Consider the following 17733-nt stretch of genomic DNA (forward strand, 5'->3'; position numbering starts at 1 on the left):
AAAGTGATATTCATACCTCTTGCATTAAGTTCCTATTACTTAGTATGTGATTTACATTTATCATGTGGACTTAGAACACAAAACCATACAGCAATGGTATGGACCCTTCGGCCCATGCTGTTGCACCAAACATGATGCCAAATTAAACTAGTCCCTTCTGTCTGCCCTCGGTCCACTTTCCTCCACTCCTTGCATATTCATGTGCTTACCTAAAAGTCCTGTAAATGCCCCTATCATATCTGCCTCCAACACCAACTCTGGTGCACATTCCAGACTCCACCATCCTCTGCTTAGGGAATTTACCCCTCACACCTCCTTCAAATTTTCCTGCTCACCTTAAATGTATGCCCTCCTCATTTTAGACATTTCAACATTGGAGACAAAGAATCTGACTGTCAACCCTATCTATGTACATTGTAATTTTATAGACTTCAATCAAGTCTCCCTTCAGCCTCTGCCACTCCAGAGAAACAACCCTCTAATCCAGGCAGCATCCTGGTAAACCTCTTCTGCACCCTCTCCAAAGATTCCACATCCTTCCTGTAAAGTGGGGACCAGAACTGAATGCAATTCTCCAAGTGAGCCCTAACCAAAGTCTTATAAAGCTACAAGATGTCACCCTGACTTTTATACTCAATTCCCCGACCAATAAAGGCAAGCATGCCATATGCTTTCTTTACCATCTTATGTACTTCTGTGGTTAATTTCAGGGAGCTATGGACATGAATCTCAAGATCCTTCTGTACATCAATGCTGCTCAGGGCCATGCAATTAGCTGTATACTTTTCCTTAACATTTGATTTCCCCAAGTGCAACACCTCGGATTAAACTCCAAGCTATGGACATGAATCTCAAGATCCTTCTGTACATCAATGCTGCTCAGGGCCATGCAATTAGCTGTATACTTTTCCTTAACATTTGATTTCCCCAAGTGCAACACCTCACTCTTACCCGGATTAAACTCCATTTGCCATTTCTCTGCCCATATCTGCAACTGATCTATATCCCACCATATCATTTGACAACTTTCTACACTATCCACTTCTTGATTATCCAGATTATTTGATCAACTGGCACATACCTGGTCTCATAGATGTTAGTTAATAAAAAGTTTGCTGTGCATTATTTCTACTGATACTTACTACTAAAATGTTTCTACAAACAACAGTAGAGCTTTTCTTGCTCTTAGCAATAGTCTTCCACAATTTAGAGCAAGGCATTCTCCTGAAAGTTTGTTAAACATGGAGTTATAAACTATGGAATCCTATCAGGATGCCAATTCAGCAACTTTAGCTGCAAATAATATTAATATACAAGCCGCAAGTAGGCATTACAATTATTGCCAGTGTTCCAAACCCTTGGAAAAAGTCTAGTTCAAGTGACAACCACTGGTAAGATAACACAGGAGTATGCATACCTCAGGTAGGAAGAGCATTAGCAGCTGAAATGACGATTCAATACTTTTCTTAATTCACACCCTTAGCAATATGGGGTTTCTGAACTTTTGTTTTGAAACTCCATCTCATTATTTCACCAATTTCAGTTGGATATCCCTCAACTGCAATTTTTTTGCACCAAAATTAAATTTCATTTCAAAGATCATTTTAGTTAAGGTGTTGTGTATAAAGTAACATTGCAAAGTTACTTTAGAATTTAAGTTCAATATATTTTAGTAGTCAGTTACTTTGGGATAATTATTTTAGCTCTAAACACATACCTGCAAATTTCACAGCAGTAATAGATGAGGAATGATCATCCAGCGTCTGCACCAGGCTGTATTGCTTGTCCACATTCAGTATATGAATCAAGCGGTCTCTACTTGCTGTCGCCAATAGATTCATTCCTAAATAAAGTATTGCATATTAAACACACTGAACACCTGGTCAATGCCTGAAGAGATTAAAACAAGTACTTGGACTTTATTGAGTAAATTGTCCCAAGATAAAAAAAAGGAAATTAATTTGAATTATTCAGTAACCTGCATGTAATCGAGACAAATGTATTAAAACTTTGGTAAATTTCACAGCACAGAATTAGAATCACTACACTCTTTTAGCCTCTCAGTTCTCAGTGTTGGCTGGGAGATGGGGAACGTCAACACCAGGCAGAACTGTTAAACTTCATCAAGTTTATCATACCTGCATTTAGCAGAACATTCAAATAACAGTTTGAAGTGCGAATGACTATTTCAACATAACGTTTATTAAAGCAATTAGACATGGACAAAGACTTCCAATGGACAAGGGAAAAAAAATCAGAACAGTTATGTGGTCAACTATTCTAACCGAGCAACATATAACTTATAGTGCTATGCACCTGACCAGATCACTTCAAAATATTCAGAAGATAGTCTAGACTGAGGGCACTGCTGAGAAGGATTCTGGGAGGAATCATTTTCATCACTGCCCAGAAGCGAATAAAAGGAAGGCAAGTTATAGTGGAGCATCCATTGTAAGACAAGCAGCTTTGTGGTTGAAGTGTTGATGAAGGTTTAAGTGTATCCTAAAGTGAACACCAGGCCTCAGTGAAGAGGACAAGCAGCAGTGAGATAAGGCAGTCAGAGGAAGAGGTAACTATGGCAGCTGCTGAAGGCACACAGGTAAAGTCAAAGGAAGTTTAACTGTGAAGTGACAGGCAGCAGGTGAGCAAGTGACTGGTGAGTAGTTTCTCATCTCTTATTTTCTCTTCTCTTTTCTACCGATGATAACTTAAGGGTTAAGTCATGGCAGGAGACCAGTGTCATGCTCCTCCTGTGTGATGTCCCTGACTCTTTCATGTGCAGGAAGTGTGTCCAGCTGCACACTTTCGGACGGCTTGACAACTCTGGAGCTGTGGGTGGCTTCAATATGGAACATCCACAAGTTTGAGGGAATCACGGATAGCATGTTCAGCAGGTTAGTCACACCGCAAATAAAAATGACTGTGGAAGATAGGGAATGTGTGAGCAACAGACAGAGGAAGAGTCGGAAGGCAGTGCAGGAGTCCCCTGCAATCTTTTTTCTCCAAAACAGATGGACATTTTGGATACTGTTGGGGAAATGGCTCACCGGTGAAGGAGACAGCAGCCAGGTTCATGGCACTGTGGCTGGGTCTGCTGCATAGGAGGGCAGAAAAAAAAAGGGTGGCACAGCTATAGTGGTAGGGTATTAAATTGTAAGGAATAGATAGGCATTTCTGCAGCTGCAAACAAGAGTCTAAAATGATGTGCTGCCTCCCTATTTCATGGGAGTCCCAGAGTGGCTGCAGGACATTCCGGGAAGGGGTCGGACAGACTACTGTCGTGGTGCATATGGGCACCAATGATATTAGGTTAAAAAAAAAACAGGGTACGGTCTGACCAGCTGAATTTAGGGAGCTAGGAGTTAAAAACTAGGACCTCAAAATGTAGTAATCTCAGGATTGCTACCAGTGTCATGTGCTAGCCAAAGTAGGTACATAGACAAGCAGGAGGCAAGAAGAACATGGTAAGCCAGGCAGCATCAGGAGATGGAGAAGTCAACATTTCAGGTATAACCCTTCTTAAGTTTTGTGTCTCTGGCCAGGGTAGATATGGCAGGATGGCAGAGACAAAGATGTAGCTTGAAGGCTGGTGCAAGAGGGAGGGATTCAAATTTTTGAGTCATTGGAATTAGATGGTCTACACCTGGGCAGCACTGGAACCAATGTCGTAGGGGAGTATTTGTTGATGTTGCTGGGGAGGGTTTAAACTGATATGGCAGGGGGATGAGAACCAAGTCAGAGGGAAGTAAAGTGGGGACAGAAACAAAGGCCAGGAAGGGGAAAAGTGAAAGTTGAAGGCAGAGAAACCAAAGACAAAAATCAAAAAGGGTCACGTTTCACAATGATTCTAAAACATCAATAAATGTCAAAAAACTTAGCTTGGAGGATCTGTCTCTGAAATGAGAGGAACATTTGTAATAAGGTGTATGAATCAACTGCACAAACAGTTATTAATGGATATAATGTAATTGGGATCACAGAAGCCCTTCAGGGTGACCAAAGATGGGAACTTAATATTCAATTTTCAGGAAAGACAGACAGAAAGGAAGGAAAGGGAAATGCAGTAGCAGGAGGTTAACACAATACTAAGGGAGGTCAATGTAGAATCAGTATGGGTAGAGCTGCGGAACACCAACGGGGAAAAGGTGTTAGTGGAAATTGTGTACAGATTATGAAACAGTAGCTGTGATGCTGGGACTGTATCAACTGGAAATTAGAAATACACGTAGTAAGGGTACAGCTGTTATTATGGGTGACTTCAATCTACATATAGATTGGACTAACCAAACTGGTAGCAATGCATTGGAAGAGGATTTCCTGGAATGTATGAGGAACAGTTTCCTCGACCAATATGTTGAAGAACCAACTGGACAGCAAGCCATCCTACCCTGGGGAATGGGTAACGAAAGAGAATTAATTAACAACATGGTGGTTTGAAATCCTTTGGGGAAAAAAGTGACCATAATATGGTAGAATTCTTCATTAAGATGGAGTGTGACACAATTAAATCTTAAACTAGGGTCATAAACTTAAAGAAGGCTAACTTTGATGGTATGAAGCATGCATTAGCTAGATAAACTTGCCAAGGATACTTAAGAGGTTAACGGTGGATAGGCAATGGTAGACGTTTAAAGAACACATGGAGGAACTTCAACAACTATACATCCCTGTCTGGCGTAAGAGTAAAGCAGGGAAGGTGGCTCAACCATGACTAAATAGTGAAATTGGGAACAATATTAAAGCCAAAAAAGAGGCATATAAACTGGCCAGAAAAAGCAGCAAACCAGAGGACTTGGAGATATTTAAAATTCGGCACAGGGAGTACAAAGGGTTTAATTTGGAAAGGGAAAATAGAATATGACAGTAAGTTTGCAGAAAACAAACATTGAATGCGAAATCTTCTAAAGATATGTGAAGAAAAAGAGACTGGTGGAGACAAATGTTGGTTCCTTGAAGTTCGAATCAAGTGAATTCATAATGGACAACAAAAAGATGGCAGACCAGCTAACACTAAGGAGGACACAAATAATCTTTAGGAAATGCTAGGGGACAGAGGGTCAAGTTCTAATTTATCCCTCCATTTAGATCAACAGAGTAATACTCCCAAATGTGGAACACCTCCCCTTCTTGGGCAGCCACCTCTCATTTAAGGTTGACATCGATTTAAAGGTTGAACAAGGCATCCAATCAGTGTGTGCTGCCTTCAGGTGTCCAAGGGTGAGAGTATTCGATGACTGCAACATCCACGCTGATGCTAAGATCAAAACATATAAGGCCATCTTTCCAACTCTTCTACATGGCACCCCCCCCACCAAAGCCAAGAAAAGTAGCAATTTGGTTGACATGGGTTCTCTATAGCAGCTTGGAGAATAAGCATACTAACATCAGCATCCTTGAAGGAACCAATAGCATCAGCATCAAGGCCATGATAATCTGAAACCAACTCTGCCATGTGCAAAGGATGTCCAAGTTCTGACTACCAAAATAAATTGTCTTTGCTCAACTCAAGGAAGCACTCAAACAAGATGACCACTATGGAAGTTTTCAAAGACACTCTGAAGACTTACTTCAAGAAGTGCAATATCAACGCCTGGGAGATTCTCGCTCAGACAAAAAAATCAACTTTGAGTATAGGAACCTCCTATATGAAGGGACACAATTCTTTGAAAACACTCACTGGCAAGAGAAATTGGAGAAAAGGAGCCCGAGAAAGCAATGTCAGCAAGTGAGATCAAGGACCAATTCTACCTCCCAGAAATACCTGCCAAATGTCTGGTCAGAGTGCAGATATAGGGTTGGGTTCATCAGCTACATGCAAGGACCCAGAGAACCATGACTGGTGACAAGGTATCTTACTCATTAGTGAATGATTGCCAAAGGTGGTGGAGCGTATGAATGTTTGTGGATGTGCTGCCAAATCAAGTAGGATGCTTTGAGGGATGGTGTTAAAACCTCGAGTATTGCTGGAGCTACATTCATCCAGGCTAGTGGAAAATTGGGAGGTTTGTTACTTGTTGAAAGATTCCTAGCCTCTGACCTGCTGTTGTAGACAGAATATTTACATGGGTCATCCAGTTCAGCTTCCAACCCAAGAAGTTGGAATTCAGTGATGATAATGTTATTGAATGTGAAAGGGTGATGGCTGGATTATCTCTTGTTGGAGATGGTCATTGCCCGGGTCATTCATGGCAAAAATGTTACTTGAGCTACTTGTCAGTCCAAGCTGGAATATTACCCACTATTAGATACTACCCTGAAAAACTCCTGCTAATATGCCCTGCAGCTGAGATGACAGACCAACAACCATGTACCTTTATACCAGGTATTATTTCAAAGAGTGGAGAGGCTGCTCAGAGATCCATTGACAGTTTCTCCAATCTGTCCACATAACTCAAGTTCCTAGTCCCTGGCACCATTCTCAGAATGGTTTCTCTTTACATTCTTCTCAGGTAGTGTGTTCAGAAATGGACACAGGCCTTTTGTTGAGGTGAACCACATTTTAACATAAAAAGAAGCTCAAGTAATCAAAAAACTACCACAGTAAATAACGGCATATAATTCTGGTCAGCCTACTTTAGAAGAATGCTACAAAATTGGAGAGGGTGCAAAAAAATTTACATGGATGTTAGAGAGACTGAAAGGATTGAGTTATATGATGACACTGAATAGGCTGGGACTTTTACCTTGGAGCATAGGAGGTCGAGGGGTGTCCTTATAGAGATTTATAAAATCATGAGGGGCACAGACAAAGAACAAAGAAAATTTACAGCCCAGGAACAGACCCTTCAGCCCTCCAAGCCTGAGCTGATCCAAATCTACTGTTAAACCTATTGCCCAATTCCTAAGCATCTGTATCCCTCTGCTCCCCACCCACTCATACATCTGTCCAGACTCATCTTGAATTAATCTACCATGCCTGCCTCTACTACCTCTGCTGGCAACACGTTCCAGACGCCCACCACCTTCTGTGAACAGTACTTGCCGCGTGTATCTCCCTTAAACTTTCAACCTCTCAATTTGAAAGCGTGACCTCTTGTTATTGAATCCTTCACCGTGGGAAAAAGCTCATCTCTATCCACCCTGTCTATACCCTTCATGATTTTGTAAACCTCAATCAGGTCCACCCTCAATCTCCTTTTTTCTAATGAAAACAAACCTAACCTACTCAACCTCTCTGTATTGCTAGCACCTTCCACACCATGCAACATACTAGTAAACCTTCTCTGCACTCTCTCCAAAGCGTCCACATCCTTTTGGTAATGTGGCGACCAGAACTGTACACAGTATTCTAAATGCAGCCGAACCAATATCTTGTACAATTTTAACATGACCTGCCAGCTCTTATTCAATACCCTGTCTAATGAAGGCAAGCATACCATATGCCTTCTTGACCACTCTATCCACCTGTGCAGCAACCTTCAGGGTACAATGGACCTGAACTCCCAGATCTCTCTGATCAACTTTTCCCAAGGCTCTTCCTTTTACAGTATAATTCATTCTAGAGTTAGACTTGCCTAAATCCATCACCTTACATTTGTCTGGATTGAACTCCATCTGCCACTTCTCCGCCCAATTCTCCAGTCTACATTCTCCTGTATTCTTTGACGGTCCCTTATGCTTTCTCCTACTCCACCAATCTTCATGTCATCTGCAAACTTGCTGATCATACCAACAGTGCCCTCTTCCAGATCATTTATGTATATCACAAACAACAGTGGCCCCAGCACTGATCCCTGTGGAACACCACTGGTCACCTTTCTCCATTTCAAGTAACTCCCTTCAACTACTACTCTGCCTCCTGTTGCTTAACTTGTTCTTTATCCACCTAGCTAGAACACCCTGCACCCTGTGACTTCATTTTCGCTATTTGTTTACCATGGGGAACCTTATCAAACGCCTTACTAAAGTCCATGTGTACGGCATCAACAGCCCTTCCTTCATCTATCAACTTGGTCACTTCCTTGAAGAACTCTAAGTTGGTACGGCACGATCTCCCCCGCACAAAACCACGGTTCATATCACTGATAAGCCCATTCTTTTCTAAATATAAATAGATCCTATCCCCCAATACCTTCTCCAGCAACTTTCCCACTACTGATGTCAGGCTCACTGGTCTGTAGTTACCCAGAATACCCCTACTACCTTTCTTGTACAGGGGGACAACATGAGCAACCTTCCAGTCCTCCGGCACCTCACCTGTGTTTAAGGATGCTACAAAGATATCTGCCAGGGCCTCAGCAATTTCCTCTCTCGCCTCCCTCAGCAACCTGGGACAGATCCCATCTGGTCCTGAGGATTTGTCCATCCTAATAACCCCGAGCCTACCCAACACATCTTCCCACATACAAGATGAATCGCTCAGTTCTTTTCCCTGAGGGGCAACCTTTTCTACACAGAGGGCACAACATATATGGAACGAGCTGCCAGAGGGAGCAGTAGAGGTGGGAACAATTAAAAGACATTTGGACAAATACATCGATAGGAAAGATATAGGCCAAATGGAAAACTTTATCAGCTTGGACGAGTTGGGCCAAAGGACCAGTTTCTGTGCTTTATGACTATGACTCTAAAGGCGTTTCAAATATAAATCACATTCTTAACTGTCGCTCCTATCTAATCTACAAAACTGCACTATAAACAGAAAATTAGTTTCTTATTACAAAAAGCCTCTTCGTAATATTTTCGTAATATCAAGCTGAATCATAACAATTCTGAAATTCTCCAAAAATGCCTTGAGTCTTTTGCTAATCACAATGGGCTGAAAACTTCAACAATTAAATTTCAAGCCCAGTTTCCCTTGACAGCTACAATGTTAAAATAGATAGCACAAATGATTTGGAGATGCTGGTGTTGGACTGGGGTGTACAAAGTTAAAAAATCACACAACACCAGGTTATAGTCCTCCAGGTTTAATTGGACACACTAGCTTTCGGAGCACTGCTCCTTCATCAGGTGGTTGTGGAGGACACAATTGTAAGACACAGAATTTATAGCAAAAGTTTACAGTGCGATATAACTGAAATTATACATTGAAAAATACCTTGATTGTTTGTTGAGTCTTTCATCTGTTCAAATGCCATGATAGTTTCACTTCTTTCATATGTAAATCACAAAATTTTTTAAAAAGTTACTTTGTCAGGTTAACTGTAACAACTGGTGTTAGCCAGATAATATGTTGAAGGTGTTAGCCCCCTGTGTTCTCTGTCTGTGCCATAATGTTTAGAATGTTATCTCACTTTTTAGATTAGAATCAGAGTCTTACATGAATTCATGCAGTTTTTGAGCAAAGTACAACGTAACTCTGCATGTACAAATTCACCCCACAAACGTATATGTATACACGTGCATGTGTGTGTGTGTCTGTCAACCTCCCCATCACAGACAGAGAGAGAGTGAGTATAATATTATATATTGTGTGTGTGTGTGTGTGAGAGAGAGTGAGAGATCTAAGTCTGTGAGAGGATGCATGTAAGAGTGTGGGAGTGTGAGAGTATCTGTGTGCACGCGCACTTCAGTGGTCCAGGACGTTCGACCTTGGACCTTCGGGTGACCATCCTCCAAGGCGGATTTCGGGACAGGAAGCAGCGAAAAGTGGCCGAGCAGAGGTTGATAGCTAAGTTCCGTACCAATAGGGAGGGCCTCAACCGGGACCTCGGGTTCATGTCACACTACAGGTGACCACCATTGCACTATACACAAAGACAAGCCTACACACACACACACACACACTCCTATACACACACGTACGCACATACACTCGCACATATTCCCACACGCATCCTCTCACAGTCTTAGACCACTCTACACTCACACATACATATACCCTCTCTCAGACACTCACAAACCCCAACTCAGATGCCTACAGACACACACTCCCACATGCACCCCCTCACAGACTTAGACACTCTACACTCACATACATATACACTCTATCTCACAATCACAACCCCCACCCCAGACAGACACACAAAGACACACATATACATATATGTTTGTGGGGTGAATTTATACTTGCAGAGTTACATTGTACTTTGCTCAAAAACTGCATGAATTCATGAAAGACTGTTATCTCACTTTTTAGATTAGAATCAGTCTAAACATTATGGTACAGGCAGAGAGCACGGTGCTAACCTTCAACTTATTATCTGGCTAACACCAATTGTTACAGTTAACCTGACAATGTAACTTTTAAAAAGAAGTTTTGTGATTTACATATGAAAGAAGTGAAACTAACATGGCATTCGAACAGATGAAAGACTCAACAAACAATCAAGGTATTTTTCAATGTATAATTTCAGTTATATCGCACTGTAAACTTTTGCTATAAATTCTGTGTCTTACAATTGTGTCCTCCACAGTCACTTGATGAAGGAGCGGCACTCTGAAAGCTAGTGTGTCCAGTTAAACCTGTAGGACTATAACCTGATGTTGTATGATTGTTAACTAGCTAGCATAAAGGTTGTTTTGGACATATCACTGTTTTATGTTAAATTCATTTACAGTCAAGCTATTGGTGCACCTGTAGTCTGGACACTGATATAAACACTGTGGAGGAAAGCAGCACAAAAAATAGGCAACCATATTTAGGTACTAAACACAACAGTTATTCAGAAGCAGTTTCAATATCAGCAGCGAGTCAAATCAATAGCAATAAAATCAAACAAATCCAGAGGCAGTAATCAAGAGACAGTCAAATTCACACAAGTACTCACCTGTTTCTGGCTTAGAATACTCCAGACATAGAATCTCAGAGTCATGAGCTTCAACTTTCATCAGTTCATCCAAGAATTGCAGGTCAAAGATTCTGAAAGCAGGAGGCACAAAGATAAAATTCAACCAACTGTTAACTATTTTGAGAAATTTTAAAACACGAGGTTTGCTGTAAAAAATATTTGTTACGTAATTCCCTTTGCCGAAGCTTTACAGGAGATGCTTCAATGCAGATTGTAACCACTCAAAGCAGCAGTCTACCACAGCTTTCTCAAGGGTAACAGGCATGGGCAACAGAATCACTGACTAAAGCGCAGGACCCAAAACTGAAATCACAAGAGGAAGGTTCCAAGAGTTTGACGACGTTCAGAACTTCAAGTTTATTAAGTCTATACTTAACCTACAGGGAGATTGCAATTGTGTCAAATAAAACAAAATTCCTCCCCAATCTTGATTAATATAGACAATTAATATACAAATATAAATATTAAATGTTCTTTTATAACTTCCCTTAAGTGATCTACTCGAAATATGCTCCTGCCACATGTTGATGCAGTTTGATTACTGTAGAAGTGTAGGATTTAGTATATTGTAGTAAGCTGTGACATAATAGCAGTTTTCTAGCATTAACTAGAATTGCTGGCCAATTGCTGGAAAATGGGATTAGAATAGTTCGATGCTAGTTTTTGATCAGCACAGACTCAATGGTCCGAAGGACTTTCATGCCAAAGACCCCTCTGACTCTAGGAGTAGCTCCTTTTTAATCAGCACAGCTATACAGCAGGCCAAAAGTACCTGCACAAACCAAGCACAAATTAGACTGTTAAGTGTAGGTATGGTATGCAAAAAAATGAGTCATGTTCTACTAATAAACTGAAACAGCACACTCATCAGCACTAAATACTCAGAGGAGTCTCTTCATGACTATCCAGTCTGAAATCATGAAAATTTCACTTTCAGCAGAACACAGGCTGCCAGTGCCATTACACAGAACAATGAGAGTCTAAGATAAAAAAAAAACAACCTGCATTGTAACATCATGTGTACCTCAGGGTCCCCATCCTATCTCCAGAAGCGAGGTGCTGCCCATCAGGACTGATGGTTATGACTCTAATTCCTGACTTTATATCGGAGGGTCCTCCATTTTCAGTTCGATCGGGGTTGCTTGTTGTATCTTGGAGATACTGGATATTGTCACCAACGTACACAACTTTAATTAAATCCTAGAAGATCAAAAATGAGTCAAACGCTCAGGCTAAGAATGCACTGCAACTGTCCACATTAAAGCAATATGGGCAAGCAATGCAAAAGCACTGCCTTTTTCCCAGAGGAATCATTATTTGGACTTTTATCACATATATTCAAGTTTAGAGCAAACTAATTTTGTTTTAATACTTCATATTTTAGTTATTTTAGTCAAGCTCCAAAACCTCCATTTTGCAATTCAGTCTAAAGGACTCCACAGCTCACTTAACGGCAATTTGTTTTAAAGCTTTAATCCTAATTCTCAACATGCAAGAATTGAAAATCAGAAACAACACTAAACAAGGGCAATTACAAAGCGGTAAGGGCAGAGTCGACTGGAGAAAGGAGTTTCGAAGAAAAATCAGTCATGACTCAACAGGATATATCCCAGTGAGAAAGAAAGATTCTAGAAAGACCAAAAGGATACACCTCAAGACCATAAGATACAAAAAGAGTAGAATTAGGCCATTCAGCCCATCAACCCTTTTCCACCATTCCATCATGGCTGACACATTTCTCAATCCCATTCTCCTACCCTCTTCCTGTAACCTAGAATACCTTACTAATCAAGCAGCTCTATTTACTTTAATACACTCAATGACTTGGCCTCCATTGTCTTCTGTTGCAACGAGTTCCACAGATTAACCACCAAGGAGAAAGCGAGGACTGCAGATGCTGGGGATCAGAGTCAAGAGTGTGGTGCTGGAAAAGCACAGCAGGTCAGGCAGCATCCAAGGAGCAGGAGAAGGGTTTATGCCAAAAGCGTCTCCTTCTCCTCAGATGCTGCCTGACCTGCTCTGCTTTTCCAGCACCGTATTCTCAATACAGATTAACCACCCTCTCGCTGAAGAAATTCCTTGTCATCTCAGTTTTAAACATAATCACCTCTGCATCCCGAGGCTGTGTGCTTCAGTACCAGTCTCTTCGACTAGTGTAAATCTCTTGTCTACATCCATTCTATCCAGGCCTCAGTATTCTGCAAGCTTCAATGAGATTCCACTCCACCCTCCACCATTCCCTCTAAACTCCATCAAGGACAGACCCAGACTCTTAATCACTGCTTTTTATGGCAAGTCCTTCATTCTTTGTTTCATTCCTGTAAATTGGGTGCAGATTCAAAAACATTCAAGAAGCTTCACACTATCCAGGATAAAACAGCCCATTTGATCAGCAATACATCCACTGCCTCCACTCCTTAGACTCAGTAGCAACGTGCACATCCTACACTGCAGAAATTCACCAAAGATCCTGAGACAGCACCTTCTAAAGCCACGACCACTTCCACATAGAAGGACAAGGGTAGCATACATTGGAACACCACCTCTGCAAGTTCCCTTGCAAGCCACTCACCATATTAACTTGCAAATATATTGTTATTCCTTCACTATCACAGAGACAAAATTCTGGAACCACCTTCTCATGGCAATAGCACGTAATAAATGCTGGCCAGCATCTACATCCCATGAGTAAATATGAAGAAAACCTGCTTTGCACCCCGTCCAAGGCCAGCACATCCTCCCTAGATAACGGACTGTGTGGATAATGAATAGTATTTTTACCTTGAGATCTTGTTTGGATAATCCAAGATTCGGATAATTAATGTTCAGATACCAGAGGTTGTTCTGTATACGCAATGACCTGGCTTCCATAGCCTTCTGTGACAATGAATTCCATAGATTCACCACTCTTTGGTTTAAGAACTCTCACCTTATTTCCGTTCTAAAAGGACTTCCCTTTACTCTATGTCCTCAGGTCCTAGTCTCTCCTACCAATGGAAACATCTTCCCAGCATCCGCTCTGTCCAGGCCATTCAGTATTCTGTATGCTTCAGTTAGATTTCCCCTCATCCTTTTCAACTCCATTGTGTACAGACCCAGAGTCCTCAAATGGTCCTCATATGTTAAGCTTCACATTCCTGAGACCATTTTAGTGAACCCCATCTGAACACGCTCCAGGGACACTGCATCCTTCCTGAGACATGGGGACCAAACTTGCCACAATACTCCAAATGTGGTACAACCAGAGCCTTATAAAACCTCAGAAATACATCCCTGCCTCGAGATTCAAGTCCTCTCCAAATAAATACCATCTTTGCAGTTGGCTTCCCAACTACTGACTCAACCTGCAAGTTTACCTTGAGAGAATCCTGGACTAGAACTTCCAAATCTCTTTGCACTTCAGAGTTCTGAAGTTTCTCCCCATTTAGAAAACTGTCCATATGTCTATTCTTCCTACCAAAGTGAATGACCTCACATTTTCCCAAGTTGTATTCTATCTGCCACTTCTTTGCCCACCCTCGCTAACCTGTCCAAATCTTTCTGCAGTCTTCCCCCAACCTCCTCAACGCTACTGATCCCTCTAACTATCTTTGTAACATCTGCCATCTTAGCCAGAATGCCCTCAGTCCCTTCATCCAGATTGTTAAATGTACAAAGCAAAACGTTGTGCTCCCAACACAGCTTTGTGGAACATCACTTGTCACCAGCTGCCATCCTGAGAAAGATCCTTTTATCCCCACTCACTGCTTTCTACCAGACAGCCAAGCTTCTATTCATGTTAGCACCTTGCCTCTAACACCATGAGCACTTACCTTAGTAGCCTGTTGTGCAGCACCTTGTCAAAGATCTTCTTGAAATCCAGGTAGATAACACACATTGACTCTCCTTGTCTTACCTGCTTGTTACTTCCTCAAAGAATTCTAGCAGATTTGTCAGGCATGATCTCCCCTTGATGAAACCATGTTGACTTCGCCTTACTTTACCACATACTTCCAAATATTCAGAAATCTCATCCTTCGCAATGGATTCCAGGATCTGAGGTTCCTACGACTGAGGTTAGGCTAATCAGTCTATAATTTTCCATGTTCTGCTTTACTCCTTTTTAAACAGGGTGTCACATTAGCGATTTTCCAGCCCTCTGGGACTCTCGCTAATTCCAACAATTCCTGTAAGATCACCACTAACGCCTCCCCTCTCTTCAGCTATCTCCCTTAGACTTTGGGGTATAATCCATCTGCTCGAGGTGATTTATCCACCTTCAGGCCATTCAGTTTTTCTAGCACCTTCTCCTTGGTGATGGCCATCATACTCAGCCCTGCCCTCTCATTCTTGAATTTTTGGGATATTACTTGTGTCTTTCACCGTGAAGACTGACATGTAGTAATTATTCAGTTCCTCAGCCATTTCCCCACTACTGTCTCTCCAGCGACATTTTGCAGCGGCCCAATGTCCACTTTTGCCCTTTGTATATTTAAAGAAACTCTTTCAGTCTCCCTTTATATTACTGGCTAGTGTACTGTCATATTTAATCTTCTCCCTCCTTTTTTTTTTGCTGTTCTCTGTTAATCTTTGAGAGCTTCCAAAGCCTCTGGTTTCCCAATGCCCTTTGCTACTTTATAATGCTTTCTTTTTTGCTTTTATGCTGTCCCTGACTTCCCTAATTAGCCACGGTTGCCTCATCCTCTCTATACCATGCTTCTTTTTCCATCGGGATGAATCTCTGCTGTGTGGCCTGAATTACTCTCAGAAACTGTTCCACTGTTTTTCCTGCTCGGCCTTTCTCCAAGTCAATTCTACCCAGCTCCTCCCTCATGCCTCTATAGTTGCTTTTATTCAGCTATAATACTGTCATCTCTGATTCTACCTTCTCCCTCTCAAATTGTAGAGTAAATTCAACCATATTATGATCATTGCCTACTAAGGGTTTCGTCACCTTAAGCTTCCTGATCATGTCTGCCTCATTGCTCAACACTACATCCAGTATTGCCCGGTCCCTCGGAGGCTCCACGACAAGCTGCTCCAAAAAGCCATCCCATAGACAATCCACAAATTCCTTTTCTTGCAATCCATTACTGATTTTCCCTGTCCACCTGCACATGGAAATCCCCCATGGTCACTGTTAATTTGTCTTCCCTACACACCCCAACTCCTGACAACTATTTGGAAGCCTGTACTTAACTCCAACTACAGCTTTTTGACCTTTGCGGTTCTTCACTTCTACCTACACAGATTCTACACCATCTGACCCTACTTCGTTTCTTACTAGTAAGACAACCCCACCCCTTCTGCCCATCTGCCTATCTTTAATTCACCGTTCTTGTATTCCAGTCCTCTCAAAATGAATGTTAGCATTGCATTTGCCTTCCTAACTACCAACTTAACTTGTATGTTAATCTTGAGAGAATCATGAACCAGAACAACCAAGTCCCTTTGTGCTTCAGATTTCTGAAGCCCTTCCAGATTTACAAAACCAACCAGTGAAATTAAGGATGGCATCAAATCGAAACAGGGTGGATAGCACAGCACAGATTACTGGAAAGCCAGAGGACTGCTGAAGTTTTAAAAACCAACAAGATCACCCAAAAAAAAAGAAATAAAATTGGAGGGTAAACTCGTCAGTAGTACTGAAACAGGCAACTGGAGCTTCTTTAAACTGAACATAGGTCACTTCGAGCAGGAAGCTGGGGAAATAATAATGGGGAACTAGAAACGGCAGTACAGTTGAATAAATATTTTTCACTAGTATTCACAGTAGAATACATTAAAGGAATACCAAATTATCAAAGTACATAATGGAGAGGAAGAAAACAATAATTACTATTAGAGGAAACGCACTCTCAAAACCAATGGTTAAAATTCAATAGATCCCTTGACCCGATCTTCAGATATTAAAGGAAGTAGCTACAAAGATAGTGGAAGTAATCTTCCCGGAATCTTTACATTCTGGAAAAGTTCCAGAGGACTGGAAAATTGGCACTTCAACAAGCTTATCAAAAAAAGGATGGAGAAATAAATAGGTTGCTATGGGTCCGGCAACATAATGCCTGCTATTTGTGAAAATGTTAGTCTATTAAAAGGATGGACAAGCGAGAATCTATAAATAGAGAATGTAATCAAGCAAAGACAGCATGGCTTCATGAAGGGGAAATTATGCCTGACAAATTTATAAGGATTTCTTGAATTGGTAACAAGCAAGATAGATGAAGGGGAATCTGTATTGTGATATATCTGGATTTCCAGAGATGTTTGATGGAAGTACTGAACATAACACTCATGGTGTTGAAGGTAGTATAACAGCATGAATTGACTAATAGAAGACAAATGTTGGACAAAAGGGAATTTTCAGGACGACAACCATAAATAGTGAAATGCCACAGGAATCAGTACTCTGGCCACAATTATTTACATTACATTTTATGACTTGGCAATAGTACTTCTCTCATCTAAGATCGCAGATGAGGAAAATAGGTGGGAAGGCAATAGGTAAGGATGACAGCGTCAGCAGAGGAATACAGACTCATTATGTGAGTGGGCCAAAAATTAGCTGATTGACTACATTGAGAAAACCTGCATCTTTGCAGGAAAAAGAGAGGATCAGAATATTCTTTAAAAAATAAAGACTGCAGAAATCTGCAACTTAATGTGTTTTGGGAGTCCTCATGCATAAATTAGAAAAAGTAAGTATCCAAGTTCAGTATGCAATAAAGCAGGCAAATAGAATGTTGGCCTATATCTCAAAAGGGACTGTAAATGGTAAATCTTGCTAAATCTATTCAAGGCACCAGTTAGATCACACTGAGATTAAATGAACAGTTTTGTCCCTTTATCAAAAAGAAAGATATACAGGTAATGAAGGCAGCCCATGAAAGGTTCACTAGATTGATTCCAGTAATGGAGGCATGGTCATTTGAGGAAAAGTTGAGCAGATTTGGCCTGCACTCACTGCAGCTTAGAAAAATGAGATGCAACCTCATTGAAACATACAAGATTCTTAGCTGGC

The 17733-nt window shown here is 41.2% G+C and overlaps 1 protein-coding gene across 2 annotated transcripts in view; it reads right to left on the reverse strand.

Annotated features, from left to right (window-relative positions):
• The window catches only part of LOC122542905 (WD repeat-containing protein 62-like), a 172988-nt gene that overhangs the window by 99741 nt on the left and 55514 nt on the right, over positions 1-17733 (reverse strand). For both annotated transcript variants that reach the window (XM_043681047.1, XM_043681046.1), the window contains exons 11-13: positions 11758-11933; positions 10713-10804; positions 1718-1843 (exon numbers count right to left, since the gene is read on the reverse strand). In XM_043681047.1, the coding sequence (XP_043536982.1) occupies positions 1718-1843; positions 10713-10804; positions 11758-11933 (394 nt within the window). The remainder of the gene's footprint in view (positions 1-1717; positions 1844-10712; positions 10805-11757; positions 11934-17733) is intronic.

This window comes from Chiloscyllium plagiosum, chromosome 41 (assembly GCF_004010195.1).
Source record: "Chiloscyllium plagiosum isolate BGI_BamShark_2017 chromosome 41, ASM401019v2, whole genome shotgun sequence".
Lineage (NCBI taxonomy): Eukaryota > Metazoa > Chordata > Chondrichthyes > Orectolobiformes > Hemiscylliidae > Chiloscyllium > Chiloscyllium plagiosum.